Source organism: Urocitellus parryii, chromosome 1, assembly GCF_045843805.1.
Source record: "Urocitellus parryii isolate mUroPar1 chromosome 1, mUroPar1.hap1, whole genome shotgun sequence".
NCBI lineage: Eukaryota > Metazoa > Chordata > Mammalia > Rodentia > Sciuridae > Urocitellus > Urocitellus parryii.
The window spans coordinates 229767401-229781035 of record NC_135531.1 but is presented as its reverse complement, the minus strand read 5'-3'; the positions used below and the strand labels follow the sequence as shown (position 1 = coordinate 229781035).

At 38.6% G+C, this 13635-nt stretch overlaps 1 protein-coding gene across 1 annotated transcript; it reads left to right on the top strand.

Annotated features, from left to right (window-relative positions):
• Window positions 1-5682: 5682 nt before the first annotated feature.
• Ift70b (intraflagellar transport 70B) lies at window positions 5683-8030 on the top strand. Its single transcript, XM_026392020.2, has one exon. It carries the CDS (start codon window positions 5707-5709, stop codon window positions 7702-7704), a length of 1998 nt encoding a protein of 665 aa, XP_026247805.2. The 5' UTR covers window positions 5683-5706; the 3' UTR covers window positions 7705-8030.
• Window positions 8031-13635: the final 5605 nt, after the last annotated feature.

Sequence of the window (13635 nt, the reverse complement as noted above, 5' to 3'; positions counted from 1 at the left end):
TAAGTGCATTTAAAGGCTTAATGAGGTCCCCAAAACAAAGTCCTGAACAAAGAAGGGAAGTAAAATGCCTCAAAATCTTTGAAAGGTTCCAATAAGAAGGCTAGTTGCAGTGTCTAGGAAGAGATGGATAGCCACCAGAGCAGTAGTGGTAGACACTGAAAAGAAGTAATGATAGAGATTAAAGAGAAATATATAGTGAGATATTTCAGAGGCAAAAGAATCAGAACTTGATTGTTGAATGTGAGAGTGAGGGAGCAAGAAGCTTGAATAACATCCTTGCTTTCTAGTTTGGTCTCTTAGTCTACCAGCATTGACCCTGAGAATCTGTTCCACAGCACATGAGATTGTCACAGAAAAGGCTTCAAAAACTAGTACAGCCCCTATATTACTGCTCAAATACCATGGCAACTGTCATCCAGTTCTTAGTCATTCTTTAAACTGGTGTGGTCTGAGGATAGTTAATTGTGTATACTGCATTAATCTTAAAAAGACAATTTAAAACATAATGTAATAAGGCAGTTGTCCAAATGGTCACTGATCAGGGATTATAGAGAAGACATGTATCATGTTAGGCAACAGTCAAATGCAAATGTGTGTTATTTGAGACAGGTGGATGACTGGTCATCAAAGGCATCATGGATGACTCATACCATGGAAAAACTGTTTGCAAACTTTTCAAGCCAGAAAATGTGTTCAGAGGCTGATAACATTTTCTTTTAGGAATCTTATCTTTTGATCATGGGTTTCAGAGACATGTTCCATCAACTTTTAATTTTATTTCTATAGCAGAAATAGAAAGAGGTATACAGGATATATCTGGCTGTGAATGGTAGCAGTTTTAGGGGGAAAAGTGATTCTTCAATATTTTTTGCCTTTTGAAAATGAAAGCAGTGAAAGATGCTCAAATGAAGTAATTTGGGTAACAGCCCATCAATGCCTCCCACAGCAAGCTCCAACTCTGGGGAATGAATTTTCAATGGCAGTATCCACAATTGTATCCTCTTTGCCAATTCCTTTTTATAGGCCATATCATTGTATAAAGTTAATTTGGACAAAACACCATAAACCCAGAAATAGAAATGGTTTGATCAAAAGCAAGGTATATTCAAGAAGGAACATTACTATTTAAAATACTAACAGAGATGGAACTACCCAAGAAAAAAATTAATCTCATAATGAGGTTAACCTTCCCACCATTTGAATGTAAATCTTTCCAAGTGATCTGGTATAGAATCCTTTCAAAAAGTCTTGAAAGACTGAACATATGCTCCTAAACATCAGTCAACTACGTTACAAATTTGGCACTAATTTATTCTCTTTTTGTTTTGGGTACTGGGTATTGAACCCAAGGGTGCTTTATCACTGAGCTACATTCCCAGCCTTTTTTATTTTTTTATTTTGAGACAGGGTCTCATTAAGTTGCTTAGGATTTCACCAAGTTGTCCAGGCTGACCTTGAACTTGTGATCCTCTTACCTTAGTCTCCTGTGTTGCCAGGATTACAGTTATGCACTACTGCACCCAGCTTAATTTATTCTTTTGTTCCCTGTTTTGTTCTGGGGAGTATAAAATAAGAGAAATTATAGCAGGAGGGTCAGTCCTACAATCATTAATGTTTGCATAGGGACACAAAGTCAATCTGGACTCCAAAGAAAGTAAGAAAACTGAGCCTCCCAAAGTGGCCATCCTGAAGAAAATGGTCAGAAATGAATGGGACACAAAATAACCAGAAAATGGTTTTGCAAGAAGTTTTTCTTTTATTAAGAAAAATATTTGACCACAGCTATGGTTTAAATATTCATCAATAAGTAATGAAACCAACAACAATAACTAGTTATCTTTACAAAACAAAAAGAAATAATTACTCACAACTAGTTTTAAAAGAGACTGCCAAATAGAATACATGAAATTTAGTCATGTCACATTTTGGCAGGCAGAGACATAAATAAATTCAGAACCAAATATCATGCTTTTCAGCCCTGCCACACTGTGCCTCAATGGAATTCTACACAGTAAATTTGCCTCCCCTTATTCAGCAAAATCCACCCTGAGTCCTAAGCCATTTCCTGAAAGCCCAATTCCTTTCATTAAGGTATTAAATCATTTATTAATACAAATGCCTTCTTATTGCTGGGAATGGTATTATAGACTTACTTTTTTATATATGCTCCAGCTTTTAAGATTCTGTTGCAAAAAAATGATTCTTTGTGATTATTTATAATATCCTACCTAGTTTATTGCTTTCTAGAATTTCTATTGTTAATTAAAGGGCCTTCTTTCCTCCACCTCCCCTAAAAAGCCAATCTATTCCCCAAATGCCTATTAGAGACTAAATAAAAGTCAGTCTATCACAGCAGCAGTGATGGTCGTGCCAATTTCCCAGTGTGATTGGTACACTCGTTTTCATTTTGAAAATGACCCTACCCTCCATCTGTCTAAACCGAATGTCCTGCTTTTTATAAGCCAGGCCTCTGCAGTAGCATCACAAGGAAGAAGACACAGAATGGCTTCTCTCCTGCCCATTTCAGCTGCCAGGCTCACAGTTAGAAGAGAACTCCAACTGATTTCTGTAGTGATCAAAGCAATGTACAGGACAGACGATCATCCTTTTATTTTTCATACATTGTCAAGAAGTCATTTGAAGGTAAATGCTTTCATGATGCAAATACAACTCTGTAAAACAGAATAAGGCTAAAGAGATAAAAGCCAATTTCCCATTTTCATGTTTTGCCATCTTGCCTTGATTTAATAGCAATTTACCTAAAATAGCAGTTAAATATATGAGGATTTTAAAATATTGAGCCTTTTAAATATTAATTGTTTCCTAGGAGTAAATGTTAATCAGGCAGGCATAAAGTAGAGGACTCCTTACTGCCTTATTATTGAGTGACACTGGCCAGTGTCTCTCAACCTACATATCTCCCTGGATTGAAGACTGGAAAGAGTTACAGCTGGAGGACAGGTTGGAAAAAGACTTGGTATAAGATTTTAGTGGCTCCCTCAGCTTCTTTCTCTGGTGATCTTTTTTTTTTTTTAAATATTATTAGTTGTAGTGGACACAATATCGTTATTTTCTGTATTTATTATTATTTTTATGTGATGCTGAGGATTGAACCCAGTGCCTCACACATGCTAGGTGAATGCTCTATCACTGAACCACAACCCCAGTCCCTCTGGTGATCTTGTGTGGTGTCCAGAGCTACAGTCAATCCTCCTGGGATGGGTAATTCTGGCCTTTTGATGATATGCATGTAGTAGGCAGTTTCTTGTCTGATCCTATCCAGAAGAATACAGTTGTGGGTAACTTCTCAGTAAGGGAAAAGAATGCCTAAGTGTGTGAAGTCAGCCACTTTATAATATACCATTCAGATGCTAGCTGAAGTCTCTTTCTAGCTGTAACAGGTGACCAGGATCTACACCATTGCCTACTAATTACTTCCTAACACCTGCTTACAAACACAACTCAGGTCAGAAAGTTCAAATTTCTGCTGCACAAAGATCAGTTGTTTTAATGGAAAAATCATGACAATTTTAAAAAGCAAGTTACTAATATCCCCTCAAAGATGGGCCCATACATGACACATGGATTAAATTAACTCATCAGTTACTCTTTCCTTCTGAACACAGCTTTTAGACAGCAGGGTTCAGCCACTTCTTATCTACTTCTACTCAACCTTTCTGAGTCATAGGCTTTCCATCTGTAATATGCAGAATTCAGGGTAGTTATTTAGATTAGTATATAAGTAGTAGAATTTCATGCAATAGTATGAAATTAGTATGTAATAGTATAATTAACATGTAAGGGGTAGAATTTCATGCAATATGGTTGATATTGGCTCCAAAATTTATATACAGAAAAGATTTATGGGCAGCAATGCATTGAGGAGGCAGATAACATACCTGCTTTGAAGTCACTTTGACTTGGATTATTTACCTCAGGTGATAGGAAGGCCAATCTCAATTCCTTTATCTTGGAAGACTACACCCTGCCCCAGGTCACCTGCAGAAGTGCTTCATATGTATATTAGTATCTTGAAAACAACACAGTTTACAAATGGGTTAAACAAGTTTTGTAATTTGCTGTCTTGAGAACTTCTCCAATATATGGCTGAAAAATTGTACTTATGCTCTCTTGAATTCTAGTTTCTAAGTCAATCATATCATGGCTTATGCTTTTTTATCCGTGCCTCAATGTATTTTTATATGATAATTAAGTCCCTACTTTTTTACTGCTCCATCATGGGCACTATGAAGTTAAAAAGACTTTACACAAAAATAGACCTGGGACACTAATGTGGAATCTATTCCAAATACATGACAAAGAAATAAAGAAAACCAAGAGTTATTTCTTGTACAATCTGGAAAATCTACACAGAGATCTTCAAACTAAGAATTTGAGATTAGAGGTGGGCGATTGTATTTTAACTGAAAAAAAAAAAAAATTCCCCCCGCCCCTACTGGTAATGCAGATGGAACTCAAGAGATGCTCAACCATACAGCTACATGCCCAACAAACTCTCCACCCTACCCCCACCCTGCCACCATTTAAAAATAATTTTGGAACAGGGTCACCTAAGTTATCATGTTCCTAGAACTTTTGATCCTGCCTAGTCTCCCCAGTCGCTGAAATTGCAGGCCACTGGGCCTAGCTGGAAAAAAAAAAATCCACTTTTTAATCGGCTCAATAATATCCAGAAACATATTTTCAAATATGAAAAGTAGAGGCTGAGTATCTGTCACTTACAAACCTACACATCACAAACTGCTAACTTAGTTAAGAGAGAAAAGGAACAATGTGTAGGGAAGGTATTAGTATTGCATATTTTTACCCTTGAAAAAGCCAAGGCATGCTTTTTGCCAACGTTTCTACCTGGTAGTGAAAGTTAGAACACCAAAGCAGTGGCTATGGCCAGGTTTAACAGCTAACATTCACTCAGTAATGCTTGTCATTAAAAAAAAAAAAAAAAAAAAAAAGGAGGTGAGAAATGTTTGGATCCAAAACTCAATTCTCTCTCACTACCAGTTAAGATGCACAGGACTTTTTCTCTGGCCAACCTCCCCATACGACCAAGTAAGGACGCCTGCTCATTGTACTAATCTTAGAAAGTGTGCCCTCAGGGCAACATAAAAAGAATCTACTCTGCTTCCAGGCCTATTACAAGAAGATAACCTTCTTTTACCATCCAGTTCCTAATTAAAAAAATAAAAATAAAACGCAAAATGAAACCACTTCTTTGCATCACAGGATGAATACTGAACATTGCAAGGAACCTCGGACCCTAAACCTTACTCCACCACACGAGACCGAGGAGGCATAATAGAAACACAATAAACAACCTTCATTTTAAAGGAGGAATAAAGGCTGTTCACACCGCATCCCTCCAAACACCTAACCCATAAAGACAGAATAACGCCTCCCAGCATGCAGAGCGGCAACGCCCCGAGATCCCGCGCGACTGAAACGATGCATGCCGGGAAGTGGAGTTTACGCCACTGAACGGCCTGAAGAATTTCGTCTCGCTAGCCCAGCTCCATGCCACTACTCAGTCCTGAGTCATCCGAGACGAAACCAGAAGTTAAGACTCAGTCAGTGCTTCCTTTTTATTCCTAACCGGCTCCTTCCGCGGCAGGGTAAACCTCCGATCGACTTCCGTTTCCGGAGGTCTGGTTGCCTAGGAAACCAGCAAGCATCGCAATCCAAGCTGTTATGGCGGCGCTGAGCAGCACGCAGATCCCCGACGGGGAGTTCACCGCCATCGTGTACCGGCTCATCCGCGACTCCCGCTACGCCGAGGCGGTGCAGCTGCTGGGCGCAGAGCTGCAGCGGAGCCCCAGGAGCCGCGCTGGCCTGTCGCTGCTGGGCTACTGCTACTACCGCCTGCAGGAGTTCGCGCTGGCCGCTGAGTGCTATGAGCAGCTGGGCCAGCTGCACCCAGAACTCGAGCAGTACCGCCTGTATCAGGCCCAGGCTCTGTACAAGGCCGGCCTTTATCCAGAGGCCACGCGGGTGGCCTTCCTCCTCCTGGACAATCCCGCCTACCACAGCCGGGTCCTCCGCCTGCAAGCTGCTATCAAGTACAGTGAGGGTGACCTGCCAGGGGCCAGGAGCCTGGTGGAGCAGCTGCTGAGTGGGGAAGGGGGAGAAGAGAGTGGAAGTGAGAATGAGCTTGATGGTCAGGTCAACCTGGGTTGTTTGCTGTACAAGGAGGGACACTATGAAGCTGCCTGTGCCAAGTTCTTTGCGGCCCTGCAGGCTTCAGGCTACCAGCCTGACCTTTCCTACAACCTGGCACTGGCCTATTACAGTAACAGGCACTATGCCCCAGCTCTGAAGCACATTGCTGACATTATTGAGCGTGGTATCCGTCAGCACCCAGAGCTTGGTGTGGGCATGACCACGGAGGGCATTGATGTTCGCAGTGTTGGCAACACTTTAGTCCTCCACCAGACTGCTCTGGTGGAAGCCTTCAACCTCAAGGCAGCCATAGAATACCAGCTGAGAAACTATGAGGCAGCCCAGGAAGCTCTCACTGATATGCCACCTAGGGCAGAGGAAGAATTGGACCCTGTGACCCTGCACAACCAGGCACTCATGAATATGGATGCCAAGCCTACAGAAGGATTTGAGAAGCTACAGTTTCTACTCCAACAGAACCCCTTCCCCCCAGAGACTTTTGGCAATCTTTTGCTGCTCTACTGTAAATATGAATATTTTGACCTGGCAGCAGATGTCCTGGCAGAAAATGCCCATTTGACTTATAAATTCCTCACACCCTATCTCTATGACTTCTTGGATGCCCTGATCACTTGCCAGACAGCTCCTGAAGAAGCTTTCATTAAGCTTGATGGCCTAGCAGGGATGCTGACTGAGCAGCTTCGTAAACTTACCATACAAGTACAGGAAGCAAGACACAATAGAGATGAAGAAGCTGTCAAAAAGGCAGTGAATGAATATGATGAAGCCCTTGAGAAATACATTCCTGTGCTGATGGCCCAGGCAAAGATCTACTGGAATCTTGAAAATTATTTGATGGTAGAAAAGATTTTCCGCAAATCTGTGGAATTCTGTAATGACCATGATGTGTGGAAGTTGAATGTGGCCCATGTTCTCTTCATGCAGGAGAACAAATACAAAGAAGCCATTGGTTTCTATGAACCCATTGTCAAGAAGCACTATGATAACATCCTGAATGTCAGTGCTATTGTATTAGCTAACCTCTGTGTTTCCTATATTATGACAAGTCAAAATGAAGAAGCAGAGGAGCTGATGAGGAAGATTGAAAAGGAGGAAGAGCAGCTGTCCTATGATGACCCCGACAGGAAAATCTACCATCTCTGCATTGTGAATTTGGTGATAGGAACACTTTATTGTGCCAAAGGAAATTATGACTTTGGTATCTCTCGAGTTATCAAAAGCTTGGAACCTTACAGTAAAAAGCTAGGAACTGATACCTGGTATTATGCCAAAAGATGCTTCCTGTCCTTATTAGAAAACATGTCAAAGCACACAATCATGCTTCGTGACAATGTTATTCAAGAATGTGTGCAGTTTCTAGAACACTGTGAACTTTATGGCAGAAACATACCTGCTGTTATAGAACAACCTTTGGAAGAAGAAAGAATTCATATTGGAAAGAACACAGTCACATATGAGTCCAGACAGTTAAGAGCTTTGATTTATGAGATTATAGGATGGAATATATAGTTATAGATGATGACTTCTGTTGGAATAGCTTTGTTATATACATTTTGTACTATTTTTCTATATTTAGACTTTGGCATTTATATTTGTTACATGTTGCACTTTGTACACTTTAGTATTATAAAAAATATTAGATGAACTTTCATTTTTAAATTCCCCACAGAATGAAATATCTTAAGAACTGTTTTCCCAGAAAGAATTGTTAAAAGTTAAAAACTGATATGGGATGTTATGTCTTTTAGAACTTATTACTTGTTTCCTTTTGTTATTGTTTGTGCTCTTATATATCCTGAAGCAACCTTATGTATATATTACATTACCCAGGGACCAGTCACTAAATCCAGAATTGAGTAGTAGCTAATGTGTAAGGACTTCTAGGTTTTTAATAATTTTAAAGATTGTTGTCTTCTCACAACTTGCCCTCATGTTAATGTATGATATAGATCTTTACAGAGTTTAGGATATCTTTCCTTTTTTAGGATATTTGGTTTTCCAAATAGATAAATTTTTTAGTTAACCAAAATTCCTTAGGTTTTATATATATATATATATTTTAACATGCAAGATTCAGTGACAGATCTTGTTCATTTAACAAATTATGGTGCTATGTTGCAGAGACAATAAATCATTAAAATAAACAGATTTCCAAGATTTTGTTTTGGTCCATTTGTTTATAACCTGAATATGTGAAAAAGATATACTGTTATTATTTTTTATAACTTTGTTTTCATTTATCTTTTACAGTGACTGAGAGCAGCTCTGAGAATTCAGTTCTTAATTCCAACCTTTGTGTCTACAATTTAGGATATGCTGTTGTTTCCATGTTGTAGTGTTTTGGATAAGGACAAATCTTCCATGCTATTCCCACGTTGCCTTCTTACCCACCCCTAAAACATTTTATACACCTATCTCTGATGAATAGGTCAATTGTGAAACCTTTTGTAGATTCATAGTTAGTTTCAATATACAACACCCAATAGTGTTTTCAAGTTCCCTTTGGGAACCCACTGATTCTGATCAGGTGTTTTATTTTCTGAATCCTAATGAAGTTTATTATCTGTTTCTCCCCACCTCACCCCTTTCTCCAATGACTTATTTTAGAAAAAAAAATGAAAGATTAAATCATATGAAATTGCTACTTTTGACAGTTTTTAACCTATGAAATTAGCAATCTTATTGTTCAACATAATCAATTTTACAAAATGAGCTTTTTTTTCCTTTGGGGAGAAACTCATAAGTCCACATACATACTCAGATGTAGGTTCAGCATAATTTCCCAGTAGCATGAAATGCTGGCACTCAGATTTATTAGATCAGAAATTTTGATGTATGCAATCCAGTGATTTAATTTATAGCATTAATTATTTTAGCTACCACTTACCAGTGATAGTTTATTCCACATTTGGAGAACAATGTTTATATGACCTCTTCACATCCCATTCTATGTATGGGAAATATTTTTTGTTTACCAATTTCTGTATTAAGTGTTGCTACAATCACTCCATGATAGCACCTCAGTCTACATAGCCCCTTAAGATTTGATTTAGAAAGTAATTGAACTTATTTTCTTCATCCACAGTAAAATTCTTTTTTTTCCTATTTCCTCTAAACCAAACCACTTTTTTTTTTCCTAAAGAGAGAAAAGTATAAAATAAGTAATGTTAGCCACTCAAATGTTTTCCAGATTTCCTTTTGCAAATAGCCTGGCCTTTATTCAGCCAAAATTTATTTAACCAGGTGCTGTGTGTTTGTGGTTTCCATGTATGTCTAATTTAACTTTGCAGAACATAAAAAGCTTTTCAGAACAATTTTTTAGCCCCTTGTCGCTGGGCAGTTGGGATTTCCTGGAAAGTAATGTATCCGGAAATCCTGACTGCTGCTACCACTGACTAAAGGAATAATGGTCATTTTTCCCCTTAACCAGGCTCTCCACTGAAGTAAGTACTTACCTGGATTTACATGGTTGTTAGTGACAACAGTCTCCTGAACCATATTTTAAAAGTTCACTGGCCTGGAGGAGTTTGGGGAGAGTGAGAACATTCTTAACTTCCCCAGGCATTGACTGTCCTTTATTTTTAGGGTACACATCTGATGTTTTTTTTTTAACCCAGGGCCTTGTGCATGCCAGAAAAGTGTTCTATCACTGAGCTATATCCCCAGTCTCAGGATATATATCTTTTAAATTCATGTTCAAAGTACCCTGGCTCTATTTCTTGGTAGTAAAAGGCAAGTGGCTTTACAATGACTCCATAGTTTGCTATTTGATCAAAAGCCTCCGTCTTGGGCTGTGGCCATGGCTCAGGGGTAGATCGCTTGCCTGGCACACATGAGGCCCTGGATTCGATACTCAGTACCACATAAAAGTAAGGTGAAGGTATATATAAAATCATATATATATATAAAAAATTTTAAAGCCTCCATCTGTAAAGCTGTGACAAAAAGCTTTGTTCTATGCTCCCAGAGCATACCTAACAGTGTCAAAAGCACTTTTCTCGACAAACGAGATTTCCCTGTATTGCTAAAGCTTTTCCTTGTAAGATTTCTTCATAATATCAGTAGTCTATTTTGAAGGTATCAAATGCAAGACCAGTATTTCATAATCTTAGCAACTTTCTGACCTCAACACATGCACATACAGAATTTGAGCTTGTATTTGTATACAAGTAGTTATATCCATTTTCTCAGAAATGAACTTTTCCCCCCCATTTTTTAGAGGTACTGAGGATTAAACCCAGGGATACTATATAAATGAATTATATTCCAAGCCCTTTTTATTTCTTGAGAAAGGGTCCCACTGAATTGCCCAGGTTGGCCACAAAACTTGCAATCCTCCTGCCTCAGCATCCCTAGTTGCTGGGATTATAGGCATAAATAAGAACTTAATATTAGTGTAGAACCACTACAAACAGAATCCTTTGATCATGACATGATATGCCAGCCAAAGGATTTGTATTCTTCATGACATTTCCTATTTGTGACCTCAGCTGTGGCACAATGTCTGCACTAATACCATCTATGAACGTTGGGCAAACTCTAACCCAGTGTTGGGAAGCAGACCACTGGGAGCTGGGAGAATTTTATGGAGAAGGAGGTGAATCATTTGTAATGAGACAGTTTTACTCTCTGGATGTGATAAAGTTTGGAGTGTGATACAGGTGGGACATATATATAGTCATAATAGGTTTGGCTCAACATTACAGTGATTTGTTTTTAGAGGGTTATATGTTAAACTTCCAAAGACAAAAAATTATTAGGAAATGTGAGGTAAGAAAGGGCAAATGACTTGGATGGGAAGTTTTAAGAAAGCAACTTTCTGACCCTGCTGCCCCACAAATCCTCTCCTGGGTTTACTTCCACAATGGTGTCCCAGGGCGTGAGCAGTGCTGAAGTCCAATTCTAGGTAAGCAGACTGGCTGCCTAAACCACCTCACTTTAACATCACCAAAGACAAAATTTTCATTTCAAGTGAACATCAACATTTTCAAATAGAATTTTTTGTTTTAGGTTCCTTTTTTTCTTCCTTAATGACCATGGAAAATCTGGAAACATCTGAGAGCTTGTGCTTTTCTAAGGGCATTCCCTGCTCCACTGAGTAGCTTCCTGGTATCAGTGTGACTTGCAGCTCAATGCCTTTTAACTTCAGCATGACACCCAGTATCTCTTATCCAGTGTTGACCTCCTTCTGCTAAAATTACACTTGGGTTTTCCGTATTTTTTTACTTATTGAGCCATGCCTTAGTGTTAAGCCAAACAGCATATTTTTTTTTTTTTGATGAACAGATGATTCCAGATTCTTAGTTGTCCAACTACATAATCTGACTATAACCACCAGATTCTAAACTTAGATTAGATTTTAAATTTAGATTATAACAGAACTTTTTTTTTTTTTTAAAACACTTCTTTCACTTTCCAGCCTCTCTGGAAAATGTCTAACTTACAGAAATAGGTTACATTTTAAAGTGCAGCTCAAAGAGTACAAAATTAGTCAAAACTGCTAAGTCATCAGATGCAGCACTTACACTTGAGTTTCATATTAAACCCATAAACTCATCCATGCAGGACACTGTGGAGTAAACATTTACATAGCAAGACAGCAACTGATTCAAAAGACTTTCTGCTATTTCTGTGATGTGTGTTCCCAAAGAAAGCACCTTTCACCCAGTAGTAGGGGACTGTATTTCCTTACTCATCCCCTCTATAAAGGACAATGACTAATATTCTACTTTAAAAAGCAGAAATTCTGGGGCTGGGGCTGGATGCTCAGTGGTAGAGAGCTCACCTAGCATTCATGAGGCACTGGGTTTGATCCTCAGCACCACAGAAAAATAAAAAATAAAGATATTGTGTCCACCTAAAACAAATATATATATGGCAGAAATCTGTACAAACCATAGTTACTCTGCACTCTGCAGTGAAGCAGCCAGCAGCACAGTGGTACAGGGTATAGTCATACTCAACTGCATAACCCAGCAATGTCACTTTCTACCACTAAGCGTGTTTCTTAACTTTTTTTCACCAATAAAAAGGGGATAATTCCACTTCCTTGACAGTAGTGCTGTGAAAACAAAATTGCCTCTTTCCTCAGTCTGGTATTTGAAGGGCAAATTAAAAATTAAATAATTAATAGTAAATCTTAGGGCAGTGTTCAGCACAAGTACATACACTCAACTGGAATCACTGAGAAGGGTTAGAAGGGACCTTATACATTTTCATTTTACAAAATAGGGAAAGTGATGTATATGGATAGAGAAAAATGATGCATATCCAGAAGGTCTAGAGCAGTTTCCACTTTGTTCTAAACCTTTAGAACCCCATCATTTCCTATTTTACAGCTTCATGGTGAGACAGACTTTTTTTTTTTTTTCCCAGCACAATGAAGTACAATGGATACGGTTGAATTATGTGCAAGGAGGGATTTCAGAATTTGTCCATCAGCCAATAGTAGGCCCCAGGTTTATGAGTCTTCTGGAAAGACGTGCCCCTGAGGACAAACATAGGCAAAAGTAAACTTCACGTTTTTTCCTGACTGGGTAACACAGGAAATTGGGGCAGCAAGCTTTATCCTTATTTGAGTCTGGCAGCTGACAATGTTAAATTAAGCAAACATGATTGTGTATTTAATGTTTGGTTAACAGATACTGACTCATTGAATAAAAAGACTATTTGTGGACAAAATGTAAAAATATGAGGTGGACAACAGTATGTCAAATGGAATCTAAATGCTTGTTCATGGTTGGAAGATCAGGATGGTGGGTCAAGCAAGCCCTTATAAAGTACCTGTTGTCTGCCACTATTTAGATGAGAATACAGACAGTATTTGTCTCAATTTTATGAATGATACAAAGCTGGATGGGACAGAAAATATTCTGGGTACAGGTCAAAATCCTAAGATTCTGAAAATCTGGAGCAAAACCTACTAAGAGAACAAATTTTAGTGGGGATAAATAAAGTAACAGGAAAAGGAGCCTTAGAAAAATCACCTCCAGGGAAATGTGAATAAAATGTCACATGCAGAGAAAATAACCCTGTTAAATTTAATTTCAGTGTGCATGGAAATGCCCAGCAAACATGCATTTATTAGTGACTATACTAAGGGAGCATTGGTCCACCTCTGGTATATTTGTATTCAGGCCTACACAACTCACTTTAAAAACTGGGCACATGTAGAGAAGATTAGGATGGTGAAGGGTCTGAGAAATGACAGGAGCAAACGCTGATTGGAAAAGGTCTGAGGGCCCATGAGATCAGTCTTTAAACACCTGAAGAACTACACTTCAACAGAACAAATGGCCAATTCTTTATGACTACAGAAGGCAGGACAATGTATTAGTGGGTAGAAGTAAAAGGAACACAGGTTAAATGAAATCAGTATGAAGTAAATAAAAATTTCTGTAACAATAAGCTGTTTTGATATTATTTTATTTGTTCCCAGCA